General features: G+C 41.8%; 1 protein-coding gene across 4 annotated transcripts in view; it reads left to right on the top strand.

The window, feature by feature from the left end:
* The first annotated feature begins 2,073 nt into the window (after positions 1 to 2,073).
* NPEPPS (aminopeptidase puromycin sensitive) overlaps positions 2,074 to 16,085 on the top strand; it is a 121,446-nt gene continuing 107,434 nt past the window's right edge. For all 4 annotated transcript variants that reach the window (XR_009155192.1, XM_058184199.1, XM_058184200.1 and 1 more), the window contains exon 1: positions 2,074 to 2,874. Coding sequence is in view for 3 of the 4 variants with exons in the window: in XM_058184199.1 (XP_058040182.1) it covers positions 2,209 to 2,874 (666 nt within the window). In the remaining variant the exon portion in view is untranslated. The remainder of the gene's footprint in view (positions 2,875 to 16,085) is intronic.

Genomic DNA, 16,085 nt, shown 5'->3' with positions numbered 1-16,085 from the left:
GTTGGGCCCGTGGGCCTTCCTCAGGCACCACCAGATATCCACACCACTAGGGCAAGGCCACAAACCACCTTGGGCCTACCGGGCCATCCGCCGCCTCAAAGCACCGGGGCAGGCCGCCGCCACCTACCGTCTCCGCCTGGCCATCGCCGCCGGGAAAGCCCCATCGCCACCGCAAGCAGGCCACTGAAATCCCCACCATCCGGGAGGGGGCACCAGTCGCCAAGTCCCGCCAGCAGTCCCGGGGTTCCACCGGCGCCAACGCCCGACGAAGAGAACCAGGCTGCCGCCGCCGAGAGTTCGAAGAGGCCGATGGAGCCCGGGCGGCCCTCCAGATCTTCATTGGGGCGCAGCCCCTCCGGGGCTCCTCCCATCGCCCCCGAAGACGTCCAGCTCCAAAACCCATCCTCGAATTGCCCGAGTCCTCCAGGCAGGGGTCCAGGGGGTCCGCGATACCAACGCCCCCCCCCCGCCGCCGCCAAAACGCCGAAAAGGCCAGCGGCGGCTCGGCAGGCCGCCAGGATTATCCACAAGGCGCCGTGACTCCGGGGCTCCTCCCAACGCCCCTCGGAGTCGCACAGCGCCCAGCCACCCCTCTTTCGGGTGGCTAGATCTTCCTCCATCAGGGCGGAGGCCCAAGATGTCACTAAGGCCCCCCCCAGACCCGGACAGAGCCCGAAAAGGCCCGTCGCCGCTCCCCCGATCAGCAGGGCGGCGCCATCTTGGACATGCGCAGAAGGTTTTTGGGTATGTTATGCAAACTCAGAAAAATTGAATTGAATAAATTATGTTTAACTATGGAAAAGAAGGACGCGGAGGGGCTAAGACGCTGAGCTTGTTGATCGAAAGGTGGGCAGTTCAGCGGTTCGAATCCATAGTGTTGCCATTACTTGTCCCAGCTTCTGCCAACCTAGGAAGCATGTAAAAAATGCAAGTAGAAAAAATAGGGACCACCTTTGGTGGGAAGGTAACAGCGTTCCGTGCGCCTTTAGCGTTGAATCATGCCGGCCACATGACCACGGAGACGTCTTTGGACAGCGCTGGCTCTTCGGCTTTGAAATGGAGATGAGCACCGCCCCCTAGAGTCGGGAACGACTAGCACATATGTGCGAGGGGAACCTTTACCTATGGAAAACAATCACCACTATCTTTCCACCTCTTTGTTGTACCTTGATGAATGTATCTTTTCTTTTATGTACACTGAGAGCATATGCACCAAGACAAATTCCTTGTGTGTCCAATCACACTTGGCCAATAAAATTCTATTCTATTCTATTCTATTCTATTCTATTCTATTCTATTCTATTCTATTCTATTCTATTCTATTCTTTCACTCATTGTCGCCAACCTGTCAGAATTGTGAATAAATTCTCAAAAGCATTCAATACAGTAAAGTCATACTTTTGTGTTCAATTGTTTATATTGCTTGTAATCTTTGGGAGGATTGTTATTCTTAAAGGCAGGCTACAAATAACTGCAATAAGTTAAAACACTCATAAGCATGTGTGCAAATACAGTCACTGAATGGCTATATCCTTTAAATGAAAAATACATATATATCTGTATTTCAGGAGTAGGTAAGAAAACCTGATCTTAGCTGCACAAATCCGAACGACAGTTAAATAACAGAGGCAAGGGAACCTCTCTTGGATGCCATTTATTGTTAATGTGGTTTTAGTTAGGTTGGTTAGATCTAGAGATAAGCCACCTTTAGATGTGGGCCACCTGTATTCCGCCCAACCTCCAAAATGCAAAAACAAAATTCCGTATTAATATATTTGCACAACGGAAAATATGTTTTGTGTTTGCCAGATACCGTGAACCACGTACCAGCCAATCACATTTTAGCCTAGCTCGACGTATCCTGCGCACGCAGTTGATTCTCTTTGCTTTTATCTGCGGCTCACGTGTCCCGAAGGTCAGAACAGGAAGAAGCGCGAGAGCAACCTCTGACCTGCGCGTGCCACATTTCTTATTTTCATTCCGCCCGCGAAAGATGCTGCTGAGCAAAACTGAAGCCATCGCTGGGTTTTGTTTTTTTTTTCTTCCCCAGGACAGCCTTTTTTTTTAAAGCCAGTGCGCATGCGCGAGCGGAACCCACTCTCCTCCCTCCTCTTGTTTCACTTTGCTGTCGCTATCTTCCGAGTTCCTCCGCGCCGCCACCGATAACGTTCAGCTCCAAGCCTCGGCACAGATACACGCAAAACTCAAATGGCCCGGGGAGGTCTGCTGGCCCACCTGATCACAGAGAGATTCTCGGCCTCGCCGTGTCCTACTGCGCAGGCGCTAAAGCGCGTACGTCACCCCAGGAGTAGTCCCTTCTTTTCGGCTTCCCCCCCCCAGCAGGCGCGGGAGATCAAGGGGACGAAAGAGAGGTGGCCTGCGCACGCGCGCCGGGCGCTCTCCCTTTGGTGGCCATCTGGGGCAAGAGGGTGGCAGCGACAGCAGGACGGGCAGCAGGATAGCGCGCGCTCGCACCGGCCCCACTTGGCTTCTCACTCTCGGTTGGGCCAGGCACGGCGCGCGCAGCCGCCGTCTCCTCCTCCTCCTCTCCGCCCTCCCTTTTCCCGTCTCTTCCTTCTGTCAGCGGGAGGTCGTCGCCTCCCCCTCGCTCTGTGCGCTCACTGGGCCTCCCCGATCGCCTCAATCACCGCTGCCGCCTCCGCCGCCGCCGCTGCTTCTTCTTCTTCTTCTTCCCCCTTTTCTTCCAATTTCTCCACCGTCTCGTCTTCCCGTGGCGCTGCTGCTGCTGCGATGCCGGAAAAGCGGCCCTTCGAGCGGCTCCCGACCGAAGTGCGCCCCATCAATTATGGGCTGTGTCTCAAGCCCGACCTTATCGACTTCACCTTCGAGGGAAAACTCGAGGCCGCCGTAGAGGTAACGAGGGCTGAAAGAGAGCGGGGAGCGGCGGGGTTGGAGTGTGTGTGTGTGTGTGGGGGGGGGGGAAAGAATGGGCGTGCCCGCGCATGTAAAGGCATATAGGTGACTGATAGGGTGAGGGAGGCTTACCTGCTACTGTATAGTGGAAAAGGGAGCAGGCCGGGAAGTGTGTGCTTGTGTGTATTAGGCAAAGGAGAGGGCAGGGAAGATAGGAATCGGGGCACGTACAAAGAAAGTGTCTTTTAGGGCCTTGGGCTGTAGGGTAAGTTTGAACGTTGAGAAAGCCGGGGCCCTAAGTGAAGAAGGCTGTATGGGAGAGAGGTGGTGGTGGTGGTGATTAATTCTTGACTGGGGGTTGGTGGTGGTATATGACTATGCGATGAGTACGAAAGGAGAAGTTTTGGGGTGAGTAAGTAATGCATCAGTGAGGATCGGAGATGTAGTTGTTGGTGGTACAGGGATAAAAGAGGGACATCACTTTTAAAAAAACGCAGTGATCGAGGAGGGTGGTGGCTGCAGTTCTTCTGGGATCTTGTAATGTGTGTGCACGTATGGGGGTGGATCTTTCTGAAGGAGGAAGAATCCCTGCCTGAAAGACAAGGAACTCTTTAGGGTTGTGTTTGCGGTCTGAAAACATTTGCTCGCGTTTTGTAGACTTGAAGGGAGATGAATTAGGGATTTATTTATCTTTTTATTTATTTATTTTTGTCACACAGTATATACACAGTATATAGATGTATGGATATTTTCGTAAAATGGGGGAAGGGAAAGTTTATAACAAGTTTTGTGGTTGTGAGTTTGTCTTAGGCTAGTTCTCTGTGGATTCTAGACAGGAGACATTCAGTTAATGTCTCCTATTAAAGAAGTCCTGGGGGATATGGGGGTTAAATGAACCAAAGGTAGACCACATTTACTTTTTTAAAAAAAATACTTTTATAAAGATACCTGTGACATGCTTGTTTTAAGGTATACAACATTTGTGCACTCAATCAAATTAGTACTGCCCAGATTGTAAAATTATGTGTCAGTGACCATCTCTATATATGTATATTATATGCGTGCATCTATTCTCAATTCTACCTCTTTTGCTTAAGCACATGCATCCATATTTAGACTATGCAGTCTCACATTTCCCACCCAGCTGTCCTCTTGGCTTGACTATTGATTTCCCATTGCTCTTAGAAGTACAAGCAGCACATCTAAATAAAATTGTTTGGATTGACGATGATTAGAGTCCTGGGGATCTGCATTCAATAGAAAACCATTGGCTGCAAAGTAGGGTAAATGAAAAGTGTACTTTTTTCTGTTTCAACAGTTCTACTCAAGTTAGTTGTTTTTCTGCTGATACAGATTCAGTGTTCTTGAACCAAGAAAGAACAGACTTTTTCTATTCTCCCAACAAACCATTGCAAATCACTGGGGTCCTGCTTCCATTATTGCCTGGTCCTCCAGCCAGCTGATTAGCTGGCATGCTTGAGAAAGAAAAGTGTCAACATCTAGTATAGGGGTTTCAAACTCGCGGCTCACAGACCGGATACGTCATGCACTGGCCACACCCATGCCTGGTTTAGCGAAGAGTAAAAAGTTGCACTACGTCACATGATGACAACATGACACTGCGAGTTCGACACCCTTGACCTAATGGGAAATGAGTCAGCTGCCTGTTAGGAAAAATGGGAGAGAACTGCCCATAATTTCAGTCCTGTGCTTGGGACAAACTCTTTTCTATTGCCTTAGATTTGTAAGTAAAATCATTTGATATAACATAATATGGAATGAGATTTATTGGTTCCCATCAGATTGTGACTGATATATCACATAGAAAACAATTAGAAGTTTTAGAAAATTTCTCAAGAAATTGGAGGAATATTTTTCTTATTTCCATAAGTTTTTGGATAACACCTAAAATATAATTAGAATAACTGATAAGAATTTGTGATAGCTTTCTGGATCTAGATAACCTGCCTATTAAGTTTGAAGGACAGTGACTCTCCCTGTTAAAAAACCTGGTGAGATGAGAGTCAGTACTTTTCCTTCGAATTCATATTTTCTTGCCATGCATTAATTCCCCATGTATCCCATAAATGGTATCAAATTACTTTGGATATACTTATTTGTTAAAATCCATTTTTACTTAAGGCAAGTATTAACAGAATATGAGTTGGGATTTTTCTGAGGAGTTGCGAACATTTTGGGCAGCTATTGCATTTTTTAAAAAAAGATTCATAAGAGGGAGCCGTGGTTGTTCAGGCTGTAAGATAGCCTGTTATTAAAACACAGCTGCATGCAATTACTGCAGGTTCTAGTCCCACCAGGCCCAAGGTTGACTCAGCCTTCCATCCTTTATAAGGTAAGTAAAATGAGGACCCAGATTGTGTGTGTGTGGGGGGCAATAAGTTGACTTTGTAAATATACAAATAGAATGAGACTATTTCCTTACACACTGTAAGCTGCCCTGAGTCTTCGGAGAAGGGCGGGATATAAATGTAAAAAAAAAAAAAAAAGGTCAAAGGAGGAACACTATTAAACTTACTATGGAATTGGTTCACTTTGTGAGCCTAAGTGTGGAAAAAGACTGTTGTGCTAGAAAGTTATAAATAAATATATAAATATTTATATAAATATAAATTATATATATATAAATTTAAATATTTAAATATAAATAAAGATATAAATGCAAATTTAAAAAAAAGTTTGAGAAATGCTAGAATTTAAAGATTACAATTTAAACTGATATATGCATTTCTTATACAGCCTTAACCTCCATGAAACCATTAGTTCTGTTTTTGTTAAGAAATTTTGCTAATTTATTTCAATATTTTAGAAGTATGGTTTCATAAAATTTAAAAACATCTACCATAAGATAGCTTGTATATTATCTAATATTTAACATTAATAAAAGATTCTTTAAAATATTTTGAGATTGAATTTATGCATCATGTTATGCCACATTTCATAGGATAAAAAGGATGATAAAGTTGAGAGAAAAGCAGAAAAAAATATAAAAACTTGCATTCCGATGGATATCTTTAATGAAGTACAAAATCAGATCAAAGATGATATAGTGAATTAGAATCAAATTATGTGCTATACACATATTGATCCATAATTACAACTGATATCTTAACAAGATGCCAGGATGTCAAACTGGGTTATTACCTTAAAACCATAATTAATTCAGAAGTCCTATTTGCACATTATGCTGAACCCAAACCGAACAAACCACATATAGCTTTATGCATGACAAACTAATTATGGTTTCCTGAGTTAATCGAAATGCTGAATTAATCCAACTGCAATCCTTTATAATGCACTAGGCTATAAATTAACTTCATGGGCAGGAATAGTATGTCATACTACTGTATTCCATATTACATGTCATAACTATTCAAAATCCTGAAGACAGGCAGTAAGAATTAGATGACTCAAACTTGATAGCAGTATTCCAGTATTTGAGAGGCTGCAACAAAGAGGAGGGGGCAGCTTATTTTCCAAAGCACCAGAAGGCAAGACAAGAAACAATGGATGGAAACGAATCAAGGAGAGTAGCAACCTGGAATTAAGGAGAAACTTCCTAACAGTAGAACAGCTTACCTTCAGAAGTTGTGGATGCTTTATCACTGGAGGTTTTTAAGAAGAGACTGGACAGTCACTTGTCTGAAATGGTATAGGATCTCCTGCTTGAACAGGGGGTTGACTAGAAGATCTCCAAGGTCCGGTCCAAATTCTGATTGATTGGCTACAATGTCCTATTTGTTGTCTGACACCTTTGAAACTTCTGATAGTTTCCCATTATTTACTGTTGCTAAAAAATACAATAAAATATATTAAATTTGACAAAAATTATCCAATATACTAAGTACTATGATATAGAATTGGTAATAGTTGTTGCAGTTTTATATATAATGCAATTTAATATATACAGAATTTCTTTATGAAGAAAACATGTTTTCAAGTCATATTTTCTTATTTTCATATCCTCTTATTTAGATAAGAGGAATCCATCTTGCAATGACATCCAGACATTTTTCATACATTATGGAGGAAAAGGAAATATTTTTGCTATAATTTATTTTATGCCTTCTATTTTGAAGAGTTTGAAGAGAATTTTGGCACGTAAAGATTAATGCATGCTGTGAGATGACCAGTTCTATAAATACTATGAAATACTATCGTAGTTAATTTGGAAGCATGCATGGCATTCTTAGTTTAGTGTGCGCTCCTCCTTATAAATTAAGAAAAAGGAGTGCGTGCTCCAACTAAGAATGCCATGCATGGTTTCAAATTAATACAATTTGTATGTTAACGACAGGGAGGTAGGGAAAAAATAGGTTTTCAAATGCAGTATCATAGTTAGTAAGGCAGATCACTTGTAAATGACAGTTAAATTGGTTTAGAGTTAAGATTAGGGTTTCCTATGCTTTGCTTTATATATGGTGTAACTGACCTCTAATACAGGTAGTCCTCGACTTACAACTGTTTATTTAGTGTATGTTCAAAGTTACAACAGAACTGAAAAAGGTCACTAATGACTGTTTCACACTTACAACCATTGCAGCAATCCTATGGTCATGTGATCACAATTGAGATGCTTGCCAACTGGCTCATATATATGACAATTGCAGTATCATGGAGACATGTGATCTCCCCTTTTGAGGCCTTCTAACAAGTCAATGGAGGAACCAGATTCACTTAACCGTGTTACTAACTGAAGAACTGTAATGATTCACTTAACAACTTTAACAAGAAAGGTTGTAAAATGGGGACAAAACCAGGGCTGAAATGCTCCTGGCTCTGACCGGATCTCGCGATCTGGTAGCGATCGTGGCCTGTGGTTCGGCGATCCGGTTTGCTCGCACATGGCGTGTGGACTTCCAAGCCGGTAAGGAAGGTAAGTAAAACAAATGATTCACTTAGCAACAGAAATTTTGGGCTCATTTGTGATTGTAAGTCAAGGACTACCTGTATATGTAATAATTTAAAATATCTGGAGTATGTGACTGATAGCATATTTAAAATAAGCTTTATAGTTTGTGATGCTGCATTTTCTACTTTTGAGTAATATGGAAACAAATATGCCTTCAGCACCTTAAGGTTAATTTTGTTTGCCTGTAAACTGTGGATGATGCTTTGGGGATAAAGCACTCTTCACATGACCAGAAGCACTATACATGAATAGTGATATCATGAAATCAAGCACCCGGCTTTGGTGGGCAAAGCACTCTGCACATGGCCAGTAATAACGTGAAATCATTCGCTTGGTTTTTGGGGAAAGCACTTTGCACATGACCAGGAACACCATGAAAGTGCTTTGCACATGAGTAGAAGCACCATGAAAGCAGTCACCCTGCTTTGGGGGGGAAAATGAATGTCAGATGGGTGATTTCATGTTGTTTCTGCTCATGTGCAAAGTGCTTTCATGGTGTTTCTGGTCATATGCAGAGTCCTTTACCCCCAAAGCCAGATGAGTGATTTCATGGTATTTGTGCTCATGTGCAGAGTGCTTTCCCCCAAAGCTGGATAGGTGATTTCATGTTGTTTCTGTTCATGTGCAGAGTGCTTTCATGTTGCTTTTGGTAATATGCAGAATGCTTCCTTTTCAAAGCCAGGTAGGTGATTTCATGGTGTTTCTGGTCATGTGTAGAATGCGTTTGCACGGATTCCCCCAAAGCTGACACTGATCCTTTGCAAATAGTAATGCTGTGAAGAGGGGTTTTTTTCCAGTTTGGATTCCAAAGTTTCCTGTCCATGCAGCCCCATTTCCCTGGTGCAACAGACCTGGCAGCTAAATGCGGTTGCAATCTGCTTGATGGGCAAGGATTTGAATGCAACTCAAACAAAGCCATTTTAGTTTTTAAAAAAGCTATCCTATTTCTTCCGAAAGCTGCCCTTATTTTCTGAGCAAGAAACTCAAAGATTAAGCAAAGCGACTAAAAAAACAACAACAAAATTGCATAGTGGCGGCAGTGGCTTCCATCTCCTCCTCTCTCTCTCTCTCTCTCTCTCTCTCTCTCTCTCTCTCTCTCACACACACACACACACACACACCATTGCTTCTCACCCCACTCTCCACTTCACAAAATGGGAAGTCCCACCCACAAGCTTGACATACTGCCACAGCCGTTTGCTTGTCTGCCTGGATCCATATGGCGCTCGCAGCGAGTTGTCCCCAAAACAAATTTCCAGTGTGGAGATGACCTGCAATGAAATGGTGGCAATGAGAGCTGTCAGAGGGGACTTGGCAATGGCGAGAAAGCCACTCCCAGCTGGCTGTGCCAAGTTAGCGCTATCGAATCATCCTAGACCTGCATTGGATATGTTCACTACCTTCAGTTATTTATAAAAATATTAAAGATGGGATACAAATAACTAAATAAAAATAAAAACTTTAAAATAATTTGACATGAACAATATAAAACTTTAGTAAACTATGTTACAAAGGCATGCAAAGTCTTTATGCTTTGCAGGCCCATTCATATGGAGATAAGAATAATAGCTTCCAAGGCAGTACGATAAGACTGCAAATAATGTGGCTATGTTAAGTATTAAAAAGGAACTTAATTATATACCTGTACACTTCTATGTGCTATAAAGCTGTTTTCAGAGAGGCTTTGCATAATTCTAGTATATTAGAATATTATTGTTTCATTGTAATGTTGTAATGTTGTAATGTTTTCTTAGCTAGGAATTTATATCTAAAAAAAGGTCATCCACTGTTTGCCACAGGATTCTTACTTTGCATGTGCTACTTAAAATCAAACATATAACATTTGGAGGGAGTTTGAGAACTTTTTATCATGTTCCAATTCCAAATCTGCATTAATCTCAGAATAAATATTCAGGAGGAAAATGGAATTTCAGGCAACCTTCCAAAACTTGTGGAAATTAGCACCGAAGAGAAAGAATATTAGCAAATTCAACAGCTCTGAAATAATAATCTAATTTTTAAAAAATAAAATTTAAAATGAATGTGAAAATAGTTATTTCTTATATAATATATGGCTACAAGTAAAACTTTGATTTGCAAACAGTATTAGTTTATTAGTTTAGTTTAGTTTATTTAGATTTTTATACCGCCCTTCTCCCGAAGGATTAAGTCTTTGAAACAATAATGTTTGGGTGATTCAGTCTTAAAGAGCCTGAAACTGATGTTTCAAATTTAGGAAACCTGAAATCAGGAATAATAAGAATAATTGCAGTTTTTCATACTGAAGTGATATAAAATATTTTTCCACTTGCTAGTTAAAGGAAGCCAATATCATGTAATGGACTTTGCTTGGGGAGATTGAACTATAAATATTTGCTGAACTGTGAAACAAAGTTTAGTAAAACATTTTAACGTGGTTCCTTGGATACATACCATCTAAAGCTTCTTATAGGAACTGTGGAATATAAAGAATAATTGAAGGCTGCCATTTGAGTTAATCATGGTTTATCAAAGTTGAAGACGCAATTTCAGTTTTACTTTTTAAAACATTTTTTAAACTATTTAAACTAATTTTAAAAATAGGTATTTTTCGTAGATATCAAACAGCCATAGAACAATGTAAAATCATTATTTTGAAATCCAGCTACTTTATATATCAGATAAAAAAAAGTAAAACTTCATATTAGTTTGAAAGAGTAACTGGCACAGGATTACCATTTCTGTAAAAATTGTACTTGCTGGGATCATGATATAGTAGTCCTTGACCACCTCAATTGGGGGACCAGAATTTCAGTTGATAAGCAATGTAAGTTAAATATTTATTAAATATTCATGTGACCTGACCCAATTTCACAACTATTTTTATCCTGTTGTTAGGTAAATTACATTATTGTTACGTGAATCCAGTTTTCTGCCTTGTCTTTGCTTACTGGAAGCTGGCTGGGAACATCCCAAATCATGATCATGTGATCGCAGGACCCTGCGACCATTGTAAAATGCAAGCTGGTTACCAAATCACAATCATGGGACCATTGGTTTGATGCAATGGTCATAATTTTGAGGACTGATTATAAATCACTTTTTTCCGGCACTGTAGTAATTTCAAACCATCATTAAACAAATTCAGGTAGTACTCGACTAACAACCAGAATTGAACGCAAAATTTCCATTGCTAAGCAAAACAGTTGTTAAATGAGTTTTGCCCTATTTTACGACTTTTCTTGCCACAATTGTTAAGGGAATCATCATAGTTGTTAAGTTAGAATCATGGTTATAAAATGAATCTGGCTTTCTTATTGACTTTGCTCATCAGAAAGTCGCAAAAGGTAATCACATAACTCTGGCACACTGCAACTGTCATAAATACAGGCCAGTTGCCAAGCGGCCGAATTTTGATCACATGGCCATGGAGATGCAGCAATGGTTGTAATTGAAAAATGATCAGGTCACTTTTTTCAGTGCTATTGTAATTTTTGAATGGTCACTAAATGCATGGCTGTAAGTTGAGGACTGCCTGTACTATAATCATAAGTCAACATGTTGGAGTTGCAATTGGAATGAATTTTAAGACCAAATGTATGAATTTTCGAGTTGCTTATCTTGCTTCTGTTAATGACAATTCTGTGTTCATAGCAATTCACAAGATAGGAACCTTTTTGTACTTGATTTTAATTGAAAATATAGCACATTTATATATTTTCACTCAATGGTGAAATGTAAAATTTGTTACTACCAGTTCTGTGGGCACAGCTTGGTGGAGGGGTAATGTGACTGGGTGGGCATGGCCAACTTTTTTTTTTTACTTTTAAAAGCATTTTTTCTACAACCTTTTTGGCTGAAGAGGTTATAGAAAAAATGCTTTTAAAAGGCTCCTCTGACAATCCCAGCTGAGTTGCCTGATCGTCAGAGGCTTTTCTTTTCTTTTAAAAGCATTTTTTTTGCCTCTGACGATCAGGCAACTTAGCTGGGATTGTCAGAGGAGCCTTTTAAAAGCTGAAGAGGTTGTAGAAAAAATGCTTTTAAAAGGCTCTGTTGATCACAGCTGAGCCACGCGATCAGAGGCTTTTTTTTTACTTTTAAAAGCATTTTTTTTGCCCGAAGAAAAAATGCTTTTAAAAGTAAAAACAAAACAAAACCCAAACCTCTGGTGATCGCGCAGCTCAGCTGGGCATGGGGGGAGGGAGGGATATTTGCTATCAGTTCTCCGAACCACCCGCCGTCATCACTACCAGATCGGACGATCTGGTCCGAAGCGGGAGCATTTCACCCCTGCTTTCATTTTAATATTTCTTTTGATTGTCTTCATTTTGTTCATGTATGGACAACATTCAATGTAATTTATTCTTAATAATATAACTGTGCCTGCTAGCTACTTTCTTCCTGAAGCTCTGTATTGTCTTGTCAATAATTACAGTTGACTTTAGTTTTAGAATGTTTTAAAACAGTTCTTTGCCAGTGATCACTATTTCCTATTAAGAAAAAAAAGTATCTTTAAAAATATGGTTCTTTTAGTTTGTTTCTGATTGATGTGAATGACTATGGCCTAATGCCTTAAACAAACCAATGTTCATTAGCAAGAAACAAGAAGAGTCAATGGACATAATAAATGATAACAATGTAATTGTATTTTCTAAACTCATTTCTTTTTTGAAAGGGGAAGGACAACAATTGCCAGCACATAAGGTGAAAGAATCCAAAAACAGTGCTCAAGCTTCTGGATAGCTGTTAGATTAAAATCATTTCCTAATTAAGTGATAATTATGCTTTAGCAGCATACTACATTGTTTAGTGATTTTTCCACCTTCGTAAATCAGTGATCCCATTGTCAGATCAACAAACTTCGTGGAAATAATTTTGTACTTCAACTGCAGGAATGCTTTTGTGAAAAATTTATAGAAAAATACTTACATATCTCAGCAAATTGTCTTTTGACTCTGACTTATTGTTGTATGAAGAATTATAAAAAAGCATACTCAGTTCTGTTCATAATGACATCAATTATTTTCACATATAGTAAAAATAATTTGATTTCCATTTGTTGACAAATGATATGTTTATTTTTTCTGGACATTGAAATTCAGATGTATTTGCAATAGCCTTTTGAATTGAGGAACTGACTAATCAAGTAGGAGGTAAAATTAGGGGATTTGATAATTGAATAACTCTATTCCAAATGAATGGGTAGTATACAAATGCTTCAACTGGCTTTATTGGGAGTTACACTGAATGCATGTACCCTGTTTCCCCGAAAATAAGACAGCCCCTGATAATAAGCCCAATCAGGCTTTTGAGCGCATGACAATAAGGGCAAGCACTTATTTCAGGGTTCAAAAAAATATAAGACAGGGTCTTATTTGTGGGGAAACACGGTATATAGATTGCATTATAATTAAAACTATTAGTTTGTTTAAAGTGGTAGTCTCCAAACCCTGGGCTATGGCCAGGTATTGCAGATGAGTGCACATGCAGATTTATTTATTTATTTATTTATTTATTTATTTATTTATTTATTTATCATATTTTTATACTGCCCTTCTCCGAGGACTCAGGGCGGTGTACAGCATAAATAAAACATAAATATCGGAAAATTAAAATACAATATTCAATTAAAAATCTGATTCAATAAGCTGCATGTTAAAATTACTAAATAAAAAGTTAATAAATAAATTAATATTAACCTCTTGAAAACCCACTAAAAACCCTCAATATTAAAATTAATCATCAGGCCAGACCTCGCGTTTAAAGGTCTGAAGATCAGGGAGAAGACGTAGTCCCACGTGTAGATCGTTCTATAGGGCTGGAGCCCCCACAGAGAACGCTCTTCCTCTGGGGGCCGCCGGCCGACATTGGTCGGCCGCCGGCACCCTAAGGAGGCCCTCCCTGTGAGAGCGCACCGGTCGATGGGAGGTAACTGACGGCAGCAGGCGGTCCCATAGATATCCCGGTCCCATGCCATGGAGCGCTTTAAAGGTGATGACCAAAACCTTGAATCGCACCCGGAAGACCACCGGTAACCAGTGCAGCCTGCGCAGGAAAGGTGTTACATGGGAGCTACGAGGTGCTCCCTCAATCCCCTGTGCGGCCACATTCTGTACCAGTTGGAGCCTCCTGGTGTTCTTCAAGGGGAGCCCCATGTAGAGAGCATTGCAGTAATCCAGACGGGAAGTAACGAGGGCATGAGTGACTGTGCATAGCGAGTCCCGATCCAGGAAAGGGTGCAATTGGCGAATCAGGCGAACCTGGTAAAAAGCTCCCCTGGCGATGGCCGTCAAATGATCTTCCAAAGACAGCCGTGCATCCAGGAGAACGCCTAAATTGCACATCGAGTCCCTGGGAGCCAATGATTCGCCCCCCCCACAGTCAGCGATGGAGTTAGCTGACTGTGCCGGGACGCTGGTATCCACAGCCACTCCGTCTTGGATGGGTTGAGTCGAAGGCTGTTCATCCCCATCCAGACCTGAACGGCCTCAAGGCACCGAGTCATTACATCAACGGCTTCGTTGGGATGGTTCGGGGTGGAGATGTACAGCTGAGTATTGTCAGCGTATAGTTGACAATTCACCCCGAAGCCACGGATGATCTCCCCCAGCGGCTTCATATAGATGTTGAACAGGAGAGGCGAGAGGATTGACCCCTGCGGCATCCCACAAGTGAGTTGCCTAGTGGTTGACCTCTGCCCCCCTGTCAATACCGTCTGCGAGCGGTCGGAGAGGTAGGAGGAGAACCACCAAAAAATGGTACCCCCCACCCCCAAACCCTCCAACTGTCGCAGCAAGATACCATGGTTGATAACAGGACAAGAACAGAGGAACAACCCCTGTCCCGTGCCCTCCAGAGATCATCAGGCAATGCGACCAAAGCCGTCTCTGTGCTGTACCCAGGTGTGAAACCAGACTGGCATGGGTCTAGATAGACGGTTTCATCCAGGGAAGCTGCCATGCCACCACACTCTCAACAACCTTCGCCACAAAGCGAAGACAGGAGACAGGACGGTAATTAGCCAAAATAGCTGGGTCCAGGGAAGGCTTCTTAAGGAGGGACCTCACCTCCACCTCTTTCAAGGCGGCTGGGAAGACTCCCTCCATCAAAGAAGCACTAATAATTCCCTGGAGCCAGCCTCGTGTAACCTCCTGAGTGGCCAACACCAGCCAGGATGGACACGGGTCCAGTAAACATGTGGTAGCATTCAGCCTCCCGAGTATCCTGTCCATGTCTTCAGGAGTCACAGAGTCAAACTCCGCCCAAACAATATTCTCAAGATGTCCCTATCGCCACTAGATAGGCCTGAATATGTGACCGTACTAGTGTTCGGTCAGATTCGGAATGGCTGGCTCTCCAAGCGCTCTCTAGGTGTCTTTTCCGGTGCTTCATGTCTCTCAGCTCCTCAGTAAACCAAGGAGCCGGTCGAGAACAGCGCCGGGTCAGAGGCCGCAAAGGCACGACGCGGTCCAAAGCCCCTGTTGCCGCCCTTTCCCAGGCGGCAACAAGTTCTACGGCCGAGCTGTGGGCTAGATCCTCAGGAATTGGGCCGATTCCGTCAGAAGCTCCGTCAGAACCTACTAGGGTCCATCAGGCGCCTGGGACGGAACCACCGAACATTTGTGCTAGTGGCGAGCATTTGTGTGTGCAAGTGGAGCTGTACATGTGTATCCATCTGCTGCTCATACAGAACCATTACTTCTCCTGCTCCCCCACCCCCCCACCGGTCCGCTAAGCCAGAAAGGTTGGGGACCACTGTTCTAAAGAATATTGTAGTTCTTGGTAAAACGTTGCATTCTGATATAATTAATTACCTAGTCTAAATAGTTAATAATAATTAAAGTAAAAAAGAAAATAGAAATCTGTTACTCATGGTAACGTATTACCCACTACCCTATATTTAAATATTTTAAACTGTTTAGGAGCAGAAAATGTAGTTATGTCAGGTGGAAGTTTTAAAACTATTTTAAACATCAGTAACAACAAAATTAAGTGTAAAGCCAGAATGCTAAGTGTCTCATGTAAATATTTTTTATTTCTAAAAATATCTCTACAGTATCTTGCATAATTTAATCTACAAGGCAATCATCATCAGAGTTGGAAGGTACTTTGGCCGTATTCTAATGCAACCCTCTGCTCAAGCAGGAGTCCCTATATAATTTCAGGCCAACGGATGTACAGTCTCTTCTTAAAAGCCTCCAGAAATGGAGCACCCACAACTTCTGAAGGCAAGCTGTTCTACGATTAGTTGATTGTTCTCACTGTCAGGAAATTTGTCCTTAGTTCTGGGTTGTTTCTCTCC

Source organism: Ahaetulla prasina, chromosome 4 (assembly GCF_028640845.1).
Source record: "Ahaetulla prasina isolate Xishuangbanna chromosome 4, ASM2864084v1, whole genome shotgun sequence".
Lineage (NCBI taxonomy): Eukaryota > Metazoa > Chordata > Lepidosauria > Squamata > Colubridae > Ahaetulla > Ahaetulla prasina.
Note: the sequence above shows the minus strand (reverse complement) of the source record. Positions and strands in the feature narration are given on the sequence as shown.